This window comes from Silene latifolia, chromosome 10 (genome assembly GCF_048544455.1).
Source record: "Silene latifolia isolate original U9 population chromosome 10, ASM4854445v1, whole genome shotgun sequence".
Taxonomy (NCBI): domain Eukaryota; kingdom Viridiplantae; phylum Streptophyta; class Magnoliopsida; order Caryophyllales; family Caryophyllaceae; genus Silene; species Silene latifolia.
This window is the reverse complement of record NC_133535.1, coordinates 7,597,738-7,621,285: the sequence shown is the minus strand read 5'-3', so window position 1 is coordinate 7,621,285 and position 23,548 is coordinate 7,597,738. Positions and strand designations below refer to the sequence as shown.

General features: G+C 35.9%; 2 protein-coding genes and 1 long non-coding RNA gene across 4 annotated transcripts; all 3 read left to right on the top strand.

Moving 5' to 3' along the window:
• Positions 1 to 822: 822 nt before the first annotated feature.
• LOC141604931 (metal tolerance protein A1-like) lies at positions 823 to 6,739 on the top strand. 2 transcript variants are annotated; one of them, XM_074423509.1, is made up of 2 exons: positions 823 to 1,037; positions 5,297 to 6,739. In XM_074423509.1, exon 2 carries the CDS (start codon positions 5,326 to 5,328, stop codon positions 6,541 to 6,543), a length of 1,218 nt encoding a protein of 405 aa, XP_074279610.1. In that variant the 5' UTR covers positions 823 to 1,037; positions 5,297 to 5,325; the 3' UTR covers positions 6,544 to 6,739. The 2 variants fall into 2 exon arrangements, with proteins under 2 accessions (XP_074279610.1, XP_074279611.1); XM_074423510.1 differs by lacking the exon at positions 823 to 1,037 and adding an exon at positions 1,085 to 1,226.
• A 257-nt stretch (positions 6,740 to 6,996) lies between these two features.
• Positions 6,997 to 7,815, top strand: LOC141604932 (uncharacterized). The gene is made up of 2 exons (XR_012526245.1): positions 6,997 to 7,531; positions 7,690 to 7,815. It is a non-coding gene; the product is annotated as an uncharacterized LOC141604932 (long non-coding RNA).
• Positions 7,816 to 11,922: 4,107 nt separating this feature from the next.
• LOC141604930 (transcription factor bHLH67-like) lies at positions 11,923 to 16,397 on the top strand. Its single transcript, XM_074423508.1, has 4 exons — positions 11,923 to 12,616; positions 13,443 to 14,051; positions 14,944 to 15,426; positions 15,950 to 16,397. The coding sequence occupies exons 1-4, from the start codon at positions 12,584 to 12,586 to the stop codon at positions 16,031 to 16,033; spliced, it is 1,209 nt and encodes a 402-aa protein (XP_074279609.1). The 5' UTR covers positions 11,923 to 12,583; the 3' UTR covers positions 16,034 to 16,397.
• The last annotated feature ends 7,151 nt before the right edge of the window (positions 16,398 to 23,548 follow it).

The window sequence follows — 23,548 nt, the reverse complement described above, 5'->3', positions numbered from 1 at the left end:
TCTAGTTATCCATGCAAAAGAACTCCACAGTTAAAGATGCTTGACTGAGAGTAGTTTTAGGATGTGTGACCTTTTGAAAAGGTTTCCGGGATGCGCATGAGCGAGAACAAAATGCTTTGAAAAGGACTCGTGTTAATATGTGGGGTATAGAGTATCATCTCCTCAAAATTTACCTGCATTTATTGCATCCTTTCTAAATTTAGCAAATAAATGTATGGGACATTCAAAATTACTCTTAGTTAAGTAGCTACCGTGTGATCCACACGGTGATACAATAAGATAAACGCAAAAGTGGCAAATTGGCTTTTATGTTTGTTCAATAATGAAATTAGGCCCTTAAATTTCCAACATGACCCACTTCCATCACTATTTGTAATGAAATGGATTCATTTTAATGTTTGGTTGGCTTGATTTGGCCGAACTTCACCCTAACCCCTTCTAATCCAATATTCACCCTTATCCATTTGATTCAAAGTTTCAAACTCCGTCCCCCTAACAAGCATAGATTTAAAACTCCATTTTATTTTGCTTGTTGAACCAAGCGACCCCAAAATAACCTAATAAGACTCCATATTATCCCCCCCCCCCCCTTTCTATTATCAGCTAGTTTTGCTTGTGACGGGTTAATCCCGTCACAAGCTTGTGACCTCTCACAAAAAGGGAGAGGGGACAAGATGGGGCACCCCATCCGCCCCATGTGCTTCCCCACTCATCTCTTATGGGTATTTTGTGAGAGGAAACGGTATCCGTCACAAGCTTGTGACGGATATCGCTCGTCTTCCACAAGATTTCGTGTTCTATTATTGACTTGCTTAGAAAGTTTGAAGTCTTGCGTCACTCCTGTAGTCCTGTATGCTCTATTATCTTGGTCACAACTCACATGCTCCTTGTGTATTCAATTCACGCATTACTTAGCTACAAAAAAAACACTCGAATTTTCGAAAATCTGCATCTCAATTCCCAATTACGGCCTTTGGATCTAGTCAAAGTCGTCATCTTCTCAATGACCCAGTAAACCCTTCTCAACGTTTCCCCCAGTAAGTTACTTCTTTTATTTATTTAATTTCTTATCCAAATTCTTCATTTCTGAATTGTTATATTGTATAATTATTATGGAATTGGTGTTATCTGTTTGCTGTTTACGCGGATTATTGCTTTCAATAATTGCTGAATCATTCTACTCAAAAGTCTTCTTTCTTAATCTCTATAAATTGTCAACAATTTTGGTATAAATCAATCGAAAATCGTCTAAAATTCTTCATATTGCTCCTACTTTGATCATACTGCTGATTATTCATTCATTGCCCACTAAATTTTTTTGTATTTGTATAATTGTAAGTATGAAATAATCATTAATCTCTTACTGAATTATATCGATGCATTTATCGTTTTGTTTTGGGTCATTTGGAAACAGCCTCTCTGTGTTGCTATCGTAGGTTTAAGGTACACCGCAATTTGCTGGAACCATTGAGATACTGTGGCAATGTTGTTATTTGGGTTAGATTGTTGCTGAGTTTTTTCTTTTTTGGCAAATTGATTACATGAGTGTGCTTATTTGTTTGTGCTGTGAAGTGGGTAGTATTTCGATAATAGTTCAAATCTGAGTTATTATGCTTTTCGCGGTTTCTAATATCGGAAGTTTAAACCTCTTTACCCCGCCTTGCCTGACATTGATTTGAGGTATCGGGGTGATGAGGTTATTGTTATCATTTTGTTTTGGGTCATTTGGAAACAGCCTCTCTCTGTTGTTATTGTAGGAGTAAGGTACCCCGCAATTTGTGAGAACCATTGAGATACTGGGGTACTGTTGTTGTTTTGGATTGGATTGTTGTTATTGTAACTTGTAAGGGTAAGGTTGCGTACATCTAATCCACTTACCCTGCAATTTGTGGGGAACCATTGAGGCACTGGGTTAATGTTGTTGTTATTGTTATATGTTGTTTGGATTGGGTTGTTGCCCTGAGTTTTTTGTTTTGTTTTGGCAAATTGATCACATGGGTGTGCTTATTTGTTTGTGCTGTGAAGTGGGTAGTGTTTCGATAATAGTTCCAATCTGATGGTTTGAGTACTATTATTCATATTTGAGCTTCACTTGATTTTGTTATTATGCTTTTCACGCTTCTAATATCTGAAGTTTAAACCTCTTTACCCCGAATAGCCTGACATTCATTTGGGGCATCGGGGTGATGAGGTTATTGTTAACCCTGCAGGCTGCAACAGAATGCGTTTGATTTATTTGGTATTTACAATTACAATTAGTCTTGTGTGAGCTTCTTATATGAATTGAACGGATCAATAACATAAATATTAAGGCCTAAAATCATTGATTGAGCACAGCCTAAGCTTTCGGTTGATATGCTCTTGTCACATGGTATTAGAGTCATTAGACTCTGAGGTCCCAAATTTGAGTCATAGAAGCCTCTAAAATCCGACTCATGAAATTTCAGTGCACGTCTGTACGGTATAGGAAGCCTGTGTATCTAGGCTTCAAGCTCAAAGAGCAGTCGAGTGAGGTTGTATTAAGGATTTAAGGCATAAAACTATGTCACATGAAATGGGACAACGTTCTCATATGAGTTTTTGTCTTTTGTTACAGATTGCCTCTTCTTGGCACTTTCTGAAACTTGAATTTTTGTGGATGTTCTGAGATTCAACCTTTTGGTTGCTTGTTATCTTGCATTTGAGGCTTGAGGTTACTTTATGTAGGCATTTTGCATGAATGGGTTTTATTAATTTTCTGTGATTCTTTTAGATCGGTAAGCTTCTTTGTGATTACCTGATATTAATGGTTTTGATAGCAAATATTGTGTGCTTGATTTACATGTTTTTCTTGGAAAATTTTTTAATAGAAGTTTGATCAGTGCTTCTCATCCATGTATATGATCTATGGAGAACTTCTGATATGTTGCAAATATTGTGCTTGTTTGGTAGGGCTGACCATGATAAGACTAGGTAAGTGTGCATTGTTTACTTTCGCATTATTCACTATCCAATTATTGGGCTTGCTAGGCTAGGAATTAGTACTTGCACTACAAGTACTCCGTATGTAAACTTGAAAAGGACGGAGGGGCCAGTTCTGTTTCCGACAGAGCTAAAATTGGCCTCGGGTAGTAACATTTTCAAACCTTGTGAAGGAAGTATGTCTTCTTTTTTATGATGTCTACGATGTCCCCCCTGGGTGGTTTGTTATGGTAATGTCTCAAATTCAAATAACATGCTTCTTGAGTGCAGATATGTAATTATCGTAGTTCTAACTCCCTCATAGAAAATTGCTTTGTTAATTTCAGTAATTGGAGTCTGAGACTCTGGGTAACTCTGTCCAGAGTCTTCCATTGTTTCACGCAAAGCAATTTATGATCATGTTTGTGTACTTGGTAGAATTTCATTTGGGGGTTGCTTGAATTTTGAGAAGGATAGGATTTCACTTTGGTATTGCTTGTGTTCTAAGGTCAGCCAAGTATGTTTATGGGATGAGAAATCGTAGAGTTTCCATGGTTGGAGAAAGGTTAGGAGATTGAATGGTGGAATCATCCTGTTGATATTTGTTACTTTCAAGGGTCTCTTATTTTCTCACACCATACATCTAAGGGGTCGTTTGGTTCACTGCTTAGGAATTGAATGGATTGGAATGAGAAACCATAGAAGTATGGGGTTCCAATTCCATAACTTTTAAAACATGTTTGGTTCATTAGAAAAATAAACATAGAGGAATGGAGTTTGAATCCATGGGGAGGAGGTGGGTATGAGATTCCAAAATGGCCCAACCAAACACTAGAATGACTAGAATCCATTCCATTCCATTCTAAACCTCCCAACCAAACAAAACTCGGGAAGTTGATTGCTCGACTACACGTTATGATGAGTCATATGACTTTGTTTCATGTACTGCATTATTTGTATGCCAGTATTTAAAACGTTGCAACCAATGACCAATCATATTCCACAAGCTGAAGATTACTGGATCTGGTAACATGATACTGTTTGTCTTCTATCAATCTGGGAACACAAATGTTCTCTCTTTTCATCTTTTTGAGGACTGAACAGTTACTCAATTGGATTTCGGTTTCATAGTCACTCTAGATGTTTTTATATAAAATGATGTGCCCATTTGGAGAACAGCTAAGACTTTTTTTTTTTTGAGAAGATGGCCTTTTTGTGGATGATAGGCTTTTGGGTAAAAAATATTACAAGAGACTCTAGGTCCTCTTGTGATTAGGTAACTGCATATGGCTGTAGTATATAGATATGTTAACTTCAACATCGGGTGTACTAAATCCTGGAAATCGTTCTGAGGGTAATAGTTTCTGAGATGTACATAGTATTTCTGGTAACAGAGGAGGCAAGACTTCCATGATGTTTGGAAAAGCCATAATGTGCTGTTTCAAGTTTGTCTTGGAGTTTGTTTGGTTTCAGGGCCTGTTATCTAAGTAATGTCAGCTTGTGTGACAGAGAGCGAATACAATCTTTGAGTGTCTTATAAAAAAGTTCTCACACGAACCTCATTAGGTCCACAAGTTTGCGTTATCGCACATCAAAGAGATATTGGACGGAATGTGGCTTTTAATGCACTAGCTAGTAACTTCTACACCAATAGCTGTCTATGTATGTGATTTGATTTGTCTCGGTTGTTTTAGCAATTCCTTTGTTTTTTTTAGTATGATGGTTAGTGTTCTTGTGTCCACTTCCAATAGTGCCAAAAACTCATCAGAGTCATCATTTTTTGGTTCCGGATTATGATGGAATAAAGCAAAATGGTTTATTGAAGTGGTTGCGCTTCTTTATATTGTGATATAGCAATCCTTTGATGCAATTCTAGAAGCAATTTTCATCGTGGGTCATTCGGAAACAGCCTCTTTGTGTTGCTAACACAAGGGTAAGGCTGCATACATCATACCCCTCTTACCCCGCAATTTGCGGGGGTCAATGAGGCACTGGGATAATGTTGTTGATGGTTCGTGTTCTTCAGTTTTTCTTCCAGTTTATTGTCAGAATCATAAGATTGAAATTTTTAGTTTTTATTTTGATTTTTATGTCTGACCTCTCTAGCACAGTAGACTTTCTGTTTTTCTATTCCCTTGGTTGTTAGCAAATGATATGAGTTGTCCTATTTAAAACAGAGAAAAGAAAAACTGGATTGTTTGTGTCTGTTATCTCCGTTTCCATTCCCCATAGCCATGAAATATGGATCTCTTGAGATGTGATCGCATTTATGCTAGCTGTTGCCACTGGTGCATTGCTACGACCTTATTCTTGGAAAAAAAAGTAGTTATTTGACACTCGTCTGATCTCTGTGCAGTCAGTCCAGAATTTCGATCTCGTGTGAGGATGGAGATAAACAACTCCAGTGACACACACACCGTTGAAATACAGAGAGATGCCAGCAATGGGAAGAGGCAGGTTAGAGGAGCAAGCAGGTTCTGTGGTGAAGTACACTGCGAGTTCAAGAGCACTGGAGCAAACTCAGAGGCCAACACGGAGCGATCATCGTCCATGCGAAAGCTTTTTATTGCAGTCGCCCTCTGTATTGTGTTCATGGCTGTAGAAGTTGTTGGTGGGATCAAGGCCAATAGTCTTGCAATTCTTACCGATGCCGCCCATTTGATGTCGGATGTTGCTGCTTTTGCTATTTCTTTGTTCTCCTTGTGGGCCTCTGGCTGGGAAGCTACTCCTCAACAATCTTATGGTTTTCTCAGGGTAGAGATATTGGGTGCCCTCGTCTCCATTCAGCTCATATGGCTTCTTGCCGGTATTTTGGTTTTTGAAGCCATACAAAGGCTGTTATATGAGACTGGTGATGTTGATGGCTTCCTTATGTTTTTAGTTTCAGCCTTTGGCTTGGTTGTTAATATCATTATGGCCCTTGTATTGGGTCATGATCATGGACATGGTCATGGTCATGGTCATGGTCATGGTCATAGTCATAGTCATAGTCATGGGGATGATCACGCGCATGACCATTTGGAACGCAGTAGTAGTAGCCATAGCCATAGTCATGGGGTGATAGTTACCTCGAGTCCTCGTCAGCGTGATCACGATCACAATCATGATCACGGTAATATAGAGCCACTGCTGAAAAACAAAGAGAAATGTGGAGATGAAAAGAAGAGGAGGAATATCAATGTCCAGGGTGCTTACTTGCATGTCCTTGGTGATTCAATTCAAAGTATCGGAGTGATGATTGGAGGAGGTCTGATTTGGTACAAGCCAGAATGGAAGATAGTTGACTTGATATGCACCCTTGTCTTTTCAGTCCTTGTTCTGGGCACGACTATTAAAATGTTGAGAGATATAATCGAAGTCCTTATGGAGAGCACACCTAGAGAAATCGATGCGTCCAAGCTTCAAACGGGTATACTAGAGATGGAAGAAGTTGTGGCTATCCATGAGCTTCATATTTGGGCTATTACTGTGGGAAAGATTCTATTGGCTTGCCATGTTAAAATCAAGCCAGATGCAGATGCAGACATTGTACTTGAGAAGGTGATCGAATACATAAGGCGGGAGTATAATATCAGCCATGTTACTATACAAATTGAGCGTTAAGCTGCTCTTTGATGCTCTTGAGGTTGATATTTTTTATTTTATTTTATTTTTTGAGGAAGAGAGTTTGATAGTTGTTACTTTACTCCCATGTAGTTCCACTTTTAGTGTTCTTATTTAGTCGCTTATGTACGTCACATTGCGTGTAGCCTCTTTTCCAGCTGTTGCTCGTATGAATGAGAAATCTTCTGTTTGTTCATACTGTTAGTCTACTTCAGTGATGAAGCCCAAATCTCTTTTTTTCCTATCATCTACATTGACTGTTTTTTTCTTTTTAGTTATTAAGATAATCATATTTAGTAGTTTTGAGCTGCAGTCATCTGCGAAAGGAGAAGCCAACTCTATGCCCGTTTCGTAAACATTTTCCGTTGATCTTTGGGGTCCTAGTCTCCTAGAGAAGCAGGTTGGAGAAAAGTGCATAATATGGATCAGCTTCTTGTCAGGTACCTTATTTTCAGTTACCAGTCACCGCTAAAGTAATCCCCTTTACTATTTCTCTTCGTTTTTGCATTGGAGCTTATGGATGGTATGTTGTTAGCCTCGATCCATGTGACGAAACAAAAGATTTGACACACCATTGGCTCGAGTCATCATCTTTGGCAATCTATGGGGAAGATATAACTGTTATAAAATTGTAAACCACTTTCTTGTAATTATAATGTTTCAGCGAGCTTGTATTCTACTTTGCAGTTGGTTTCTTGCTTCTTAATGTTCCGGCTAGTTGCAGATTTAGGAAAAATTATCCAATGCCCTGTTTGAAATCTTAAAGATATTACTACTAGACAAAATTCTTGATTTTAATTTTTTTAGCACAAAAATTGGATGAAACACGCGCATAAAGTTTTGCTGGGACTCTGAGTCCTTAGGCATGGATCCACCAGTGGTTAGTTTCTTTCCATTTCCTGGGACTCTGACTCTCTGAGTCCTTAGGCATGGATTCACCAGTGGTTCTGAGTAGTCGACGAGGAGTATAATGGCTGCCCAAGTTATTGTACGTTTGCATTGCGCTAATACACAACTTTTGTCTTAAGTTTCACATTTATAATTCAGGAATCAGAAATTCAGAATTAGTGCTATAAAAGCTGTGATTATAAAAAGGGTATGTGTATTTTTGTGTATACTAATCATCCTTGGTCTTTCCTCGTACAGCTAAATCCCAGTAATGAGTTCATTCTCAACCAGATGAAAAGAGGATAAGAAACCAATATCAGACACCAGATATTGCATCTTGCTGGATAGAGGATAAGATTTCTTAGCTTCCAAAGATATATATGGTATGCTTTCATATAATTCTTCTTTACATTTAATTTTAACTATTTATCTTTGTGGCACATGCAAAATTCAGTGTCGCTGTCGATATTAGAAAACCAAAGAATTCATATTTTGCTATATAACAGTATGTCACTTATTCCAGAAGGTGGGTCCTTAAGTCCAATATATTGCATGTTAGCTCACAAAGAAACTCATTGCCTGGTTTAGTAGGGCAGTATTGTTTCTGGTTATTAATTACTTCGGCTTTTATCTAACTTTAAAGCTTCGGTTAAACTAGATGAGGAAACTGCTTGCTTAAACTGTAAAAGAGTTGAGTACCTGTTCTTTTCAATAGACTGGTATTTAGTCGCCCAGTCTCCCGGCCAGGCAACTGAAATTCAACTAAAAATCGGATGTGATCCGGTAGACTGTGTGAACGCGACTGGTATCAAATTACTGGCACTTAAAACTCGAATTGATTTAATATGTTTGTTATGTTACTATGGCTCTTTATACTAGACTTCCTAGAGACACTTCATCTAAAGCCAAAAACAAAACAAAAAACAAAAAATATCGAGGTGGATACTTGGAGAAGTGTTAAATACTTGTAGACAAGTCTGAATAACATAGGTTGTTTGAGAAGTCTACCTGTAAATGGCGAATCCCACAAGTATACACAATCGAACATAATAGCGTTGGGTGATAGTCATGAGTTTGGGTATCATACGGTGTTCGAATTTGTTAAACCCCTTTTGTTATGTATATTACTATGAAGTATGAATTGCATGGGGGTCTGAACAATTTCTGCAATTTTTTTTCCTAGCTGATTTCCTAGAAGGGTAACAGATAAGATTTTTAGATTTGTTTTGGTTTTTACCTCGGATTCTACATTTTTTTTGTTTTCCTGTGACCACTTTTTTTTAGGAAGTCATTTTCTTTAATTAAAAAAATCTTCCTATTTGCGACCGGAGGATCATATTCAGAAATCGATGGCCGACATTGATGGCCAATGTGAAAGGAACACATTACCGGCTGACAAGGCTCGTTCCTTAAGTGGATGCATGAAGGTAAGGTGTTTAGGATAGTAGTTATCAAGTTTTAAAGGGATGAGTGGAAGAAATTTAGAAACCTGCCTTATAAGACACTGCCTACAATCTATGTGCATCCCTGCAACATGCAGCTGTTTGTGGGGCTGACAGCAACCTGGATTTTGGGAGTTACTAGTATTAGTTTAAGAACAAAATCCCCGTCTTAAAATGATTTAGACTCGGCTGATATGAACCGTCGTTTGAGGCGGTTAACTACTTTTGATAGTAGTGTAAGAACAACATCCCCATCTTAAAATGATTTGGAGTCGGTTAATATAAACCATCATTTGTTTTACGATGTGAGTCTCAAACTGACTGTAATTTTAGTTCTGTATTCAAGCTTGAGACCATAAGTAAATCTCCTACTAGCACTCGCATAGTCGCATGCAATGTTTTGATGAATGGTAAATAGCGGATTTTCTAACGTGTGTCGTAAGAGCACACATTAAGAAGTTATATGGGGGAAGATTATAATGAAATAATCTTGAGAATTTTTCTTCATATGGGTTTCTTAATGCGTGCTCTTAGGGTACACATTAGAAAACCGTCAAAAATATTAATGATATTACTTGTCTGGGAAAATGGTGTCTTATTAGAATCCAAGATGGCTAATCACCTGTGATTAAGATATCATATCTTATTAGTATCTGTGTAATATGTCATAATACATCAATTTGTCTTGGTTGAATATTGATTGACATTATTGGATGGTTTAGACATTTTGGAGGAAAATGTCAAAAATATTTATGGACTAGAGACATTTTTTTTTAAAGTTCTTCTGTTTGATGGGGGCTCTTGCCTTAATTTTGTGTTCCTTATGTAATTTACCCCTAGAAAGTGCATTCCCTATAGATGTACGTATGAATTCAGCCATGAAAGTTTTCTTTGTTTGTGACAAGATATGGAGAAATTCCTAGGTACACGATGTCTAGTTGTCTACTATATTATCGCACACCAAACTAATGAAAATATTTGATTTAAGAGCGTTTTCGTTAATAATTAAATAGATTTAAAGGACAATAAAAAAGGAAGAATTCTCATTCGTTAAAGTGTACGGGAAATATGGTGAGTTGGTATATGGCTGCTATGTTGTTCGGACTCGATTTGAAGTAAACCTGGCAAACGGGTCAATGTCGGGTTTGTAAGAGTCCGGGTCAGGTCTGGTCGAGTCATTTTGGGTTCGGGTTTTTGGATCAACTATTATCAAGTTTTCTATGAAAGTGTGCAACAATAAACATTGGGGTGAGTCGGGTTAATTCGGGTTTGGGACAAGCTCGGTTCTTGAGTTTTATCAGTTAGAAGTATCTGATACGGGTGTGTGTCAAGCTGTCTTGTTCGGCTATTTTATGAAAAAAAAAAAATCATAATTTTGGTCTAAAATGAAATGTTCGAGTGTCCTATCCATATCCGAGTGTTGAATATCCTACATAAATACGCGAGGTAATACTTATTAAAGAGTCCCTAAAATTTCAATTTTACTTCGAATAAACAAAGTACAAATGAAATGATTGTAGCTAGTATCGGGATCTACACGGTAGTGAACAGTGTTACATGCCCTAGCAGGCTAGCACTGTTGATATGGCGGGAGTGGCCTAAATATTTTTTAACATCATATAAAAACCAAACATTTTTTTAAAAGGTCAAAATCCACTTTAGCTTAAGGTATTTTGTTCCCACTTGTTTATCAGTATTGCAAAAGAAGTCCACAGCTTGTGTTCTTTACAGTTTTGACCTCCTGCCCCCTCCATTTCTACTCCTGAAATCATCAAGCATGGAGGTCTGAGACGACTCTTAGGCATGACCCCATTATTTTTATTAATCTTCCTCTTCTTTCCTCATTATTTGTATGATTATCGACAGTCGAGCAAAACGACCCGTCTCCTTAATCTTCATGCTACATTGTTACTATGAATTATGAGTTTAATGACTAGTCTGCTCCCAATCTTATATCGTGTTTATAATGTTTTCCGTGTTATGTTACTAGTCTGTTCCGAATCAATGATGAACTTCCTTCTAGATATTGTCACTCGAGTGTAACTATAAAACACGAGTGTGTACCTAAATGCTTAAACTTGTATGCATATGAATCATCTTAGATTCTTAGGGCGTTTCTGATACGTACTTTGATACATCTTTTGTATTTGTCGAAATGTGGTAGTAGAACAAGTGTTGTATATGAGAACTAAAAATTAAAAGTGAAGTTTCGAAATAACATAGCTTATGAATTACACCCTTGTTTGATTTTAGTTCAAACAAACAAACAAAATTTAGGAGTATTCAACTTTTACCACAGCTTGAATTTACTTTTTCCAAAGCTTGCATGCAAATGTAAGTTGAAGAAATTTGTCATTGACATGACAAGAAATGAAGTTGTTAAACAAGTGTCAACGGTAGTCTAGTGCAATGTATGCCCAAACTTTGCCACATGCTTCATTTTCATAGCTGTAAAAGCTGATTTATTTTTTTCTCAAGGGAAAAAAGTTACTGTGCCCACACAGTAAATTTGGGTATAAGACATTGAAGTGACCTTATAGATGTGGTAACTGATAAGTGACTAAGTGGTAACAGAACCAAGATCTATTCTGTTATGGAACTGTTTTCTTAAGGGGCCATTCTATGGGTTTCTAAGGTTTTAGACTTTTAGGGCAACTTTTGTAGTTTCGGGTTTAAAACTAAAGTTCGTCATTAAAACTTAGAATCGCTATTTACCCTCTAATGATTCCTTGTAAGTTGTAACTAAACCTTCTGTTATTATATACACAACGCTTGTTAATACCACGGCTAAACTACTGCCACGGGAATGGTTAGTGTGTGAGCAATACGTTTTTAACTATAATTTCATCGGTGCAAGATAAACGGCCGTAAACATTTTTATAATCACAAAAGTTCAAAAATGATGTATGAATATAATTTTGTTGATTTGTGGGCGTCACCTCATTTTTTGAACATTTTTGCACTCAAAAGGTATTTTTTTTAGTCACCTTTTTGTTTTCCCTGAAAAGTCTATATACTTTATGAACATCATCATCTTATAAATTGATCCATTGAAGAAAAAAAATGTCTTCCTAAACATGATTGCATTTTCCAATTTCCCATTAGGGTTGCAACGGGAGTAAGAATTTGAACTTAGGGCAGCGGAAATTTTTTGGAGTAGGGCCGGGGAACGTAATTTTTAAAACTTTCATTATTCAGTAGAACGAGCGCCCCTGATAGCTTTTTCCTAGCTCCGCGACTGGCCGACTGTCGAGATGGGTAGTAGACTAAGTAGAGTAGAGTCCCCACAATTGTCTGTACAAAATCTGCCACGCCAATAATGTTTAAGGGGGACCTTTACAGAACAGACAACTCCTTCTTCCTCTCTTTCTATCTCTACTTCTCTCACCAACTATTTTAGTCTCCCATATTCAACTATATCAAAAATCCATTTTTTTTTCCTTCTTCATCTTTGTGTTTTCTGATAATTAATTATATTATAACAGTAATAATTAAGCCTTTTTTTTTCCTTCGTATTTTGAAACCGTCTCCTGCAATAATTACCGCAACTTAAATATAATACTTTGGGAATGTTGGTTTTCTAGGAAAAAGCAAGAAGAAATTTTCTTATTAAAAAGCATTTATATATAGCAGTAAAGAAGAGTGGACTCATTTATTGCTGATTTCTTTGTACTTTGGTCTTCACCAAACTTTGTTTTGACTTTGTTGTAATGGAGAAGCTTCAAGGTCCCATTAATCCATGTGTATGTTCTCTTGCCTCTATACTTCTACTTTCCTATAACAACAATATTACCCAATGCCTCAAAGAATCCCGTCTATAACGGGTTTAGAACAAAGAGGCGTCCGGCTGTATGCAGTCTTACCCCTATGTTATGTAGACTTGCATTTACTGCAACAATATTACCCAATGCCTCGAAAATTCTCGTCTTTGACGGGTTTAGCACCAAGGGTGTTTCCGGCTGTATGCAGTCTTACCCTTATGTTAGCGAGGCCGAATTTTATTTGTATGTAGACTTGCATTTACTCCCACCTTCCCCTGTTTCCTTAATTCCATAGCATTTATTACTTCATGGTATATCTTCCTAGAAACTGGAAGTTTTTTCTGCTTATTCCCCTATTTGTTCTCTGTGTTTTTATGACACCATATTTATTTCTCATCCTATAACACACTCTTTTGATGTTTTTATCAGAAAGGCAATTCTAAATTTCTCTGCTTTTTCACATTTTCCACACTTTTCTCAAGTGGGTTAAATTTTAGTGCTGCAGAAATCCTTCTGCAAGACGGCCTTACACAATAATTTGTGTTAAAACGGCTTTTTAGTTTTTGGAACCATTTTTTTAGTTTTTTAGTTTTTCTTTTCTATTTTTTTCGCTTTTTTGAGCTGTGCGTCCACGCCTGGACGATTCTAAAGGATGATTCATGTCAGCCGACCCCAAATCTTTTTGGGATTAAGGCTCTGATGTTGTTGTTGTTGTTATGCACTATATTAGTGTAAAACCGACTTTCAGAAGACCAATTGTCGATATTATTATTAACATTGTACATTTGTCATTTCTCGGTCGAAACAGTTGGTTGGTGGAGAAGATTTGGATATGGGTTGTTGGTTAGAAGAATTTGTGAGCAATATAGGAAGCAACTACAAATTTGAAGATCCATATAGTAGTGAAGAACATTCACTTCCAACTTTAGAAGATAAAATGCCATTTTTACAAATGTTACAAGGTGCAGAAGCTCAACAACAAAATATTTTACCATTCATGCAAGAACCTAATTACTTTCAACTTCTCTTAAGACTGCAACACCAAAAGATGATGATAAATGATTACAGCAGTCATTTTACAAGCCCTAATGAACTCGAAAACTCCGTAAAATCCGAGAGTTTAAGAGAACAAGCTCAAGTTTCTCCTCAGCAATGCAATAGTGATAAGAAGGCACAAGCCAGTACGAAGCGGCCGCAGTTTCTGAAAACATCAGCAAGTAATAATGTTGAAGGAGTACCAGTGACGGTTCCGAAGGAAAGGAGAAAGAGGAAGAGGCCAGTAAAGCCTACTAAGAATCAAGAAGAGGTTGAGACTCAAAGGAGGACCCACATTGCTGTCGAACGCAATCGTCGGAGACAGATGAATGATCACCTTAATGCTCTCCGTTCCTTGATGCCACCTTCATATGTCCAAAGGGTGAGTTTCTTTGAGTTTTTTTTTCAAGTGAGATGATGTTGCCGGGTGGTGCCAGTATCGGTTGCGAGTATACTTGCATTATTATACATAATTAGTTAATTACATGGCATTAACATATTGTTTTAATATAAATTTTCATTTTTGAAAAAGTATGGATTTCTTGGTTTTCAGAATGAAGTAACCAATTAAACAGTACTGTTTTTTTTCCTTGATAACCAAACATTGTTGGTAAGGTAACAAAGGTTTTTATCTTTTTGGCCTTTTCTGCTTGAAATTATACTCATTGGTAAACACTAGTAATCTTTGTTTCATGAAGGATAATAATCTTTGTTCGATTTTTACAAATTTGTATTTCGTCAATTTTAATGTTTTCTATAGTTTTCATATGGCTTTTTAATTAATGAATTGATCTTTCCGTCCAAAAAAAAAGATACACATTTTTACTCGAATTGCTTGCCTTATTTTGATTTGAGCTATAATTGCTTAAAAAATTAATGTTTTAGTAAATTTAGTCAAATTTAAAGTAAAATCAGAAATACTGAAATTGACTGGTTCCCTTTTGCCTTTAGCATTTATCTTGGAAAAATTAGTGAACCCTTTAATTTAATTTATTATTTATCTTTGCTTTCTTTTTCCCTTTTTTCTGTTGTGAAGGGTGGGGTTCAAGCATATCAATTGGTTAATCATCAATCTTTTAAACATATTCCTGTTTCACATATACTTACGGATTTACATTAACATTATTGTAAAACCGCCTCTTGTTTTATGTACCCTTTTGAAAGTAGTTACAAAAGAATATTGTAAAACCGTCTTATACATGACCTTTTGTTCCGATTTTTTCCAAAATTGGAAATAAAGTTGTTGATCTGGTGACTTTTATACTGCTATACAGGGTGACCAAGCATCAATTATAGGAGGAGCAATAGATTTTGTGAAGGAAATGGAGCAACTCCTTGAATCTCTACAAGCTCAAAAGAGACTGAGGCAACAAACTGAAGAAAATAACGCCGACGTTTCCGGCACCTCCTCTACCTCATCCTCATCCAATCTCATTAACAACATGTTTCTGACATCCCCAACTTCCCCATTTCAGTTAAGGAACTTCAGCCCTAATAACGAGGAAGGTAACGCGAATTCCACAGAAATTCGGAATAATGCTAACAACAATGAGGAATTTAGTGCAGAAAATAGGTCTGCTTTGGCTGATATTAAAGTAGTAGTGATTCAAAATCATGTCAATTTGAAGATTCAATGCCAAAGAAGACCTGGTCAACTCCTCAAAGTCATTATGGCCTTTGAAGAACTTAGGCTCACAATTCTTCACCTCAACATCACCTCCTTACATACCCTTGTCCACTACTCATTTAATCTCAAGGTAACATTGCATTTGCATTTTTTCGTCTTACTCCGGATTTGTTTTTCTATAATAGGATTACGTCTCGTGTTTTTTTTGCGACCAAGGTAAGACGGTTGATAGTAAAAACACGTGAAAACGTGTTCCTGACCCGGATTTTTACTATTGTAAACAAGTTTTACATTCTAATAAGGTAAGACGGGTTGATGGTAAAACATGTTTCTAACCCGAATGTTTACTGTTGTAAACAATTGTCCTTTTCATGTATGGACTTGTGGGACTTGTGACTTTAGTAAAGTTGTCACGGTATCGTAGATGTTTGTACACAAGGGCATACATAATGTTCAATTGTTTGAAGTACTTTGATAATAGCCAGGATTGCGGCCACAACAAAAACTTCAATTTCACTAAATCATACAGTAAATTAAAATTACGGGAAATTCAAAAAAAGTAATCTGTCGACCCCATAAGTTAAACTGTACTCGTATAAATTTTTCTTTTCTCAAGTCGATCCTTAGTAACGACATTTGTTTGTTTGATGCAGATAGAAGATGACTGTAAACTAGGATCAGCAGAAGAGGTGGTAAGGGCAGTGCATCATATATTCAGCATGATCAACCTCAGCTAAACTAGGTCAAGGGAGTAATTAATTATCATAACTTTTCTAATTTAGTATTCCGAAGTACTAAATAAGTATCTAGCTTAATTTAAATTTTGCATATAGTTTAGTTAAAGTCGAAGAAGAAAAGGAATGTGATCAGAATTCGAATGGAGCATGGGAAACCTTGTTAATTTGTGTAGCATTGTAGCCTTACCTCGAAGAAGCAAGAGATGTTAACTTGCTTATTAGTAGAATACTCGGGTATGATTTAGGTGCATATGTCAGATAACTTAGTTGGTAAGATTACTGATTGATGTTATTCGTGATTTGGATTCAAATTTCGCCAGCTTCAAGTGTGTTTTAATGTTCAAAGAGAATTGTTACACACTTCAATAATAAATATGTTATCGGAGTTCAAATTCAATTAAATTTTGTCAATTTTTTTTTTTTGGTACGCATTAATTTTGTCCATTGAGCTACCTAATTGTTACAAACTTCATTTTGGATTTAATTTGATCTATGTTTCTCTTTTAATGTACCTTTTGCCACAAGATAGTTTTAGAAAAACATTTAGCATAGATATATTTTTAAAATATCGATAATTAGGATATGAGTTTATTTTAATTTCATGCCCTAACAAAATCTCTTTCTATAAAATCATATTTGTTTTTGCCATGCATTCATGCACAAAGTACTCTATGTAAATGCAAATAATTATGGTTTGATTATCGTTTTAACGAAGATACTAATTACGGAGTAATGAATAAGATCGTTATAAACAATGTGGACTCGGATTTTTCGTGAGGGGACGAAAATTTTCAAATTTCAGGGATAGTGAATCACTTAAGGAACATTAGAGAAAAAATTAGCCAAAAGTTTGATAACTTTTCATTATATAGGAGCGACCGTCCATGCTAACTCCGCCACTAATTAAGTAATTATAAAAGGGAGAGACTATGGTCTATGGAGCCACTATTACAAAATGGAAAGTTTGTTTAGAAAAGTTTGATATAGCTATAATATCATGATTACAAAGGAATGATAGTTTTCTTTTTGCAATAGGTCTTGGTATAGACGGGTGGGGCGAACAAACGGGTAAAGACCTCTAATAAAATGGGTAGGGGGAACAAGGTGGGGCACCCCCATGTGCTTCCTATTTTATGGCAAATGGGTATTTTGTGAGAGGAAATGGTATCCGTCTATACGTATAGACGGATAGTGTCCGTCTATAATGAGAATTTGTGCTCTTTTTGTATTGACTTTGGAGTTGTCCCTCTCCTACAAAGTTAACTTTTTCTTGTTACATTATTATGGAATGTCCCCTTCTCCCTAGTAAGGCAATAAAGGGTTCTCAAATCCTTCATAAAAGCTGCTAATCATGCCTCACCCTCTCCCTTTCTCTTCTTCTTTTTTCTTCCTTTTTGTGTCTTCCTTCTTGTGTTGTCTCTTTCTTGATGTGTGTGTCCTAATATTCCTTTCAATTATGTGAATTTTTCATGATCGATTTCATGTACTCGATATTTCAACACGATGTTAAATAGATCGTTAAGTAACTAATAACCATTGATTTCAAACGAGTCTTGTATCGGGTTCATGTTCAAAATTAGGTTGTCTCAGGTATTGTTCCTAGAATAGACATGACTCAACTTAACATCAGCATAATATCTGATGCCTATTAGGATTCTTTATTGAAGGGGCCCGTACTCACCCCATGTGAGAGGGTGGCGCCCAAATTGGGTGTCACCCGGTGGCGCCCTTTCATTTTCCTATATGAAAATGTCAATCAAGTTTATTTATTCTGGACATGACTACATGAGATATATTTTTTTTGTCGATAAGCAAAAGATAACTATTGAATGAGACGAGAACTACATATATTGAAACTATAAACATTCACAAAATCTCATTGAAGACGGCGATATCCGTCACAATCCGTCACAAGCTTGTGACGGATACCATTTCCTCTCACAAAATACCCATGAGAGGTGAGTGGGAAGCACATGGGGGGGTGCCCCACCTTGTCCCCTCTCCCTTTTTGTGAGAGGTCTTCAGCTTGTGACGGGATTAGCCCATCACAAGCAAGACGCTTTGATAAACATTATACAAAGTGATGTGACTTATGAGGCAGTGCAGAGTTCTTGAAGTTTGCATGGAGTTTGCAGATGATGTCTGTCCTAATGAGTTTAAGTTCCTACATTTTACCGTTCAAAGGATTAGACACTTCTTCTTCCTGAATTTTCATAAAATCATAGTACATGTCTACATTGTACTATTGCTGTGCCAACTGATGTTTGATAACATACAGCTCCAGTTAGTGCAGTTTCAAGGCAAGAGGAAAAAGTAGTATGAAATTTTGTTAGTTTCCAAGTAAGGTGAATTGTTTGGTCATGGCCTTGTTTGGTCATGGTTAGTGACTTAATTAAGCTACTTAATTGATGACCAAAATTGTTAATTTGTGACCAAAGGTCAATTTGTAACTTTTGAAGGTTAATTTGTGACTTCTGCTTCATTCTTGTGACCTCTTCCATGACCCAGTAGGTGTCAATTTTTGATTTGTTGGATACAAAGAAGGATAACTCCAATGATTGGATTGATGACCTAGGTCGCGACCTTTTGTTTGGGAGGATGAAAATTGGTCAAGGTTAATAAGGTGGAATTAAGAGTAAAATCGGATCGTGATCTAGTTAGCGTGACCTTTGCTTGGGGATGGTCTTAAGACGGGCATATCCGTCATAAATATGAAACCCCGATCGAATAGTTAAATGGGACAAAAAAAAACAGAATGTCTTGGGAATGTTAAAAAGATTGTCTCATCTAACAATATGAGCTAGTATTTGGCTCGTTTAAAACTTAAAAGATGGATATCTATTTATTTTTGGTACTGTACATAAAAGTGTAGTTGTCAATGAATGTACAAGACATGATATTATTCATTGGGAAATATATTTGCGTCCTTCGAGAAGACGTCCTCCTTATACTCAAAGGAGGAGGACCAAAATGAAAATGAGGAGAATGGTCCTCCTCTTTTGAGTGTAAGGAGAACGTACTCCCGAAGGATGCAAGTATTTCCCATTCATTTGTTGGTATCCGCATATCATAGCAAAAAGTGATGCTTTATTAAGGAGTTGTTTGGTTGCCTCTTAAAAACATGGGAACTTGAAAATCCCATGAATTAGGATTTTAGCCACTTGTTTGGTTGCCTTTTTAAAACTAAAATGGAGGAATTAGAACTTCCTACATGAACTTAATTCCCACATTATGTAGGAATTGGCTTACCTAGCCCCCCCTTGGTCATTCCCAATGCCTACATGCTTTATATTTGAGAATTACTATTCTACCCTTGTTCAAACCATTTATTTATTTTTTATATTTTAGAGTAATTAATGTTATGAAGGATAGAACAGTATTTATTATCAAAAATCATGAGAATTAAGGTGCTCCAACCAAACAACATATAGGAACTTAATTCATGGGAAATGTGAATTACTTAATGGCAACCAAACAAGTTTAGCTTATTTCCCATGAATTACATATATGAACTCAATTCATGTGAATTATAACTTACTATATGAATTAAATTCCTACATGAACCAAACGACTCCTAAGTCACCTAAGTCTTGGATAAGAGTGTATTAAGTTAAAATATCTCACAAGTCACAAGTCATAACTTTCCTTTATTTTATTCTTATGTGAGTTAACTGTAAATATCGGTTTGACATAAGACGGTCTTAATCAAGAATTTGTGAAAATCGAAATAGGAATTGTAGTAGGAGTGCAGGATAGGGAGGTTGGAAGTGGCAGGGAAAAATATAGGGTAACGTCATAAAAAGAAAGGTCAAAGAGTCAAAGGAGGCAAGTTATCGATGGGATAGAAAGTCAAAGGAGAGAAAGAAGAAAATAGAGAGAGAAAGAAGAGCGTGTCAGAGAGAAAGATGCAGACCTGTAAGAGTTGCAGATCTGCTCAGCTATCTCCATGTGCAATTGTGCATGCCGCAGTGTTTTGTATCGAGATGAATACGGGTCAAATACTCCGTATGTTAGTAATGGACTAATGGGATAAACTTTTTGTTTTTCTTAGGTGTACTTATTTTGTCTCATTTACCATATTTAACCTGTTTAAGTTTAGATATTGTTGTTGAAACTGGTTTTTTTTAGCCTGTTTGGTAAAACGAATCGAAAAGGAAATTTGAAAAACCCGAAAGGTACTTTAAACCGAAAAAGCTAATCGAAACTCGAAAAGGTAAATGATAAAAGAATCGAAAATTAGGAGGTGATAAGGTGACTGATTATATAAAAAATTGTTTGGCAAACTAACCGAAAAGGTAGCTTATTTTGGTAAAATGACGTAAAAGGATATAATAATTATTTAATATATTATAAATTGAAAGGGCAAAAACGTAATATTACCAAGAATCAGGTACCTGAAATGTGAAATGCTACTCAGGAAGATTTCATTTCGTGTGAACTTATTTGGGCAAAAAAGCTACATGTCAAACACATCCATAAAAATAAGCTACCTGAAACTTTTATCAAAAAAGCTAGTTCAGTCAAAACAGGTACCTGAAATGTCTTGCCAAACGGAACCTTAGATTCGTGATCAAAGACTCGAGAGATATGGTAAACTAAAGTTTATTTAGTTAAAAAGTTTCAAACACAGTATAATTTCTACCCACGAATTCAGTAGATGGTCGTTTTTCTAAATCCAAAATCTCGTAAAGACGATTTATTGATTAAGAAAAAAAAGTTAGTTTTTTTTTTTTTTTCGAAACGTAATAAGTTATAATCCGTAAATGTTTTATGGTTAAAAAATAGGGTACCACATGCAAAGTGATGAATATCAGCGGTATAACACGAATTTTCCATTTTCTTTTTACTCAACCTCAGTACCTAATTATTGAGAATATCATACTCCCCTCCAATTCAACAGATTTTTTTTTACGTTTTTTAATTTTTGTGAGAAGTATTTTAATAAAACTTAAACAATTTGATAAATGGGACGGAGTACTATGCTCTGAGGCTTTAGGTGACTTCATCTAATCTAAAGGCGATCAAATGCAGGCTTGGGCTAGGATAACATGATTTTTTTTTGCCCACCGACATGCGGGCTAGCGAGTTTTGGTCGAGTTTATGGGCTGAACATTGTATATTTTTGGAAATACGTTATTCAAGCCCACTTTATAAGCCGGTTGTACTGAGCGGGCCAAATGGGTCGTCCCGTCTATAAACAACTCTAATATGATGATCAAAGACTTGAGAGATTCTTATGGGCCTCTTATTACTGAGCTAAACCCAAACATTTATTAGGCCCAACTAACTTTTAACCCTGTATACATAGATGGGCCAATTATTGGGCTGTTTTAATAAGGAATATTTATGATCCGGTTTGATAGTTGAGTGTTTCATTGTTCCGTGCAAAAAAAAAGAGACATACGTCCTTGTGTAACTCTTGCTAGCCCAACCCATGGTGGACCATTTTGTTCATTACATGTTCTTTTTTGCTATTAGGGGGCACAACACTTTCAAGGCCTAACTTAGGTTTGATTTCGATCAAAATAAATATGGTTGAAACTTCAAACTTTAAAAAGAATAAAGGATGAATGAAGATTTGAAGACAGGGGCGAGTTCACATTATTAAATAGTGTAGCATCGGGCACAACACTTTCAAGGCCTAACTTAGGTTTGATTCCGATAAAAATAAATGGGTTGAAACTTGAAACTTCAAAAAGATAAAGGATGAATGAAAATTTGAAGACATGGACGAGTTCACCTTATTAAATAGTGTAGCTTCGGGCGCAGCACTTTCAAGGCCTAAGTTAGGTTTGATTCCGATAAAAATAAATGGGCGAAAACTTGAAACCTCAAAAAGAATAAAGGATGACTGAAAATTTGAAGATAGGGAAAGTTTACCTTATTAAATGGTGTAGCCATGTAGCAGATGCCACGCCATTGTTGAAAAAGCATATTGTATATTTGTATAAGAATTGATTTTTCTGCTACATTATTAATTATGCTTTAACCTTTGATTAATTAAGTTTGTTGATAGTCATAAATGTAGCGTAATAATTTTGATACACTATATTCTAAACCCTGGACTCACACTTACTTAAAGAGCGAGTAAAGGTTAAATGAGTAAAGAAAACAAGGTAAATCAAGCTTCATCCAAAGCATCATCAATCAATATTAATTGGTTTAATACTTATATATATAATAATTGAACCATGTTCTGAATAGAAAAAAACGAAAATTAAACAATTAAACAAGTATAAGCTGAAGTTAAACTCGAGTTTGACTTGAGTCAGGTTTAAGCTCGCAAGTTTGGTAATGAGCACCGTTTTTTCGCACTCAGGTGAATTCGAGATCGGCTCGAGCTCGAGTTTTGCTTCATGAATACAAGCCGAGGAGCAAGGCCAAGCTCATGTTCGGATTGACTAGTTGTCACCTCTAGGTGAAACTTTTACATCTTTTATTTATTTTATAAAATGCATTTAAGAAAATTATCTCAATTAAAATTTTAAGGTGACGATTATTTGAACCGGAGACACTAGAATTATTAGACTTTGATATCATATAAGAAGATTATCAATTATTAACAACCATACCTTTTAAATGATGCTTGAGGCTCAATCAATAATATTCTTTATTTCTTATACCTTAAGAAAATAATCTCTTAGTCATCTATTACTTGTGAATGAGATGGACATAAAGTGATGCACAATGAATTTAGGCAACATATAACTATGTTTCAAAATTTGGAAGAAAATACGTACTTAGTCGCTGTTTTGTTCTTTTTTTCTTTTTTTTTTCTTTTGGAAATAAGAATTAAGGAAATGAATTTAGGCAACATAAAACACTCTACTCCACATGAAATTAAATTAGACCATATAAAGGTTTTCAAATAAGAAAAGAGGAAACAAAACACGACTAGCATAAAAAAATAAAAGAAAGAACAATACGACGACTAGCAGAGAGTAGAATATATGAATTTAATACTTTTTCTTAAAAGTATTTAACGTGATTATGGTTTATCTTTAGCTAGTTATATGGATATGAAGATATATCAGTATTTTTCTTTATTTATTTTTTTCGTACACGATAGGATTAAGTTAGTGACGACTGTTATAATTTATATAACATTCTTATTTTCATTTTCTATGAAAAATAATGTGGATTCAGAAAATTACCAATTCACCTCTAAACAAATCATACATACACAAATTCTCATTGAAGACATGACATATCCGTCACAAGCTGAAGACGGATACCATTTTACCTCACAATGTACCCACTTTTTCTCTCTCTGCAACACTTTTCATGTGGTCCCCTTTCTCCACTAACCCATTTTGTTATCATTTTATCTCACAAAATATCCGCCACAAATGGTAACCCGTCACAAGGGAGACCAATTGTCATACATATGCCTTCCGTATAGCTAATACTTCATAGCTTAGTCATAGGTATAGTCAATAGTGAAAAACATAGAGTGTGACCCGGACTCATATATGAATTTAATATGGGTTTTTCTAAAATGTGCCCTAAGGGCAC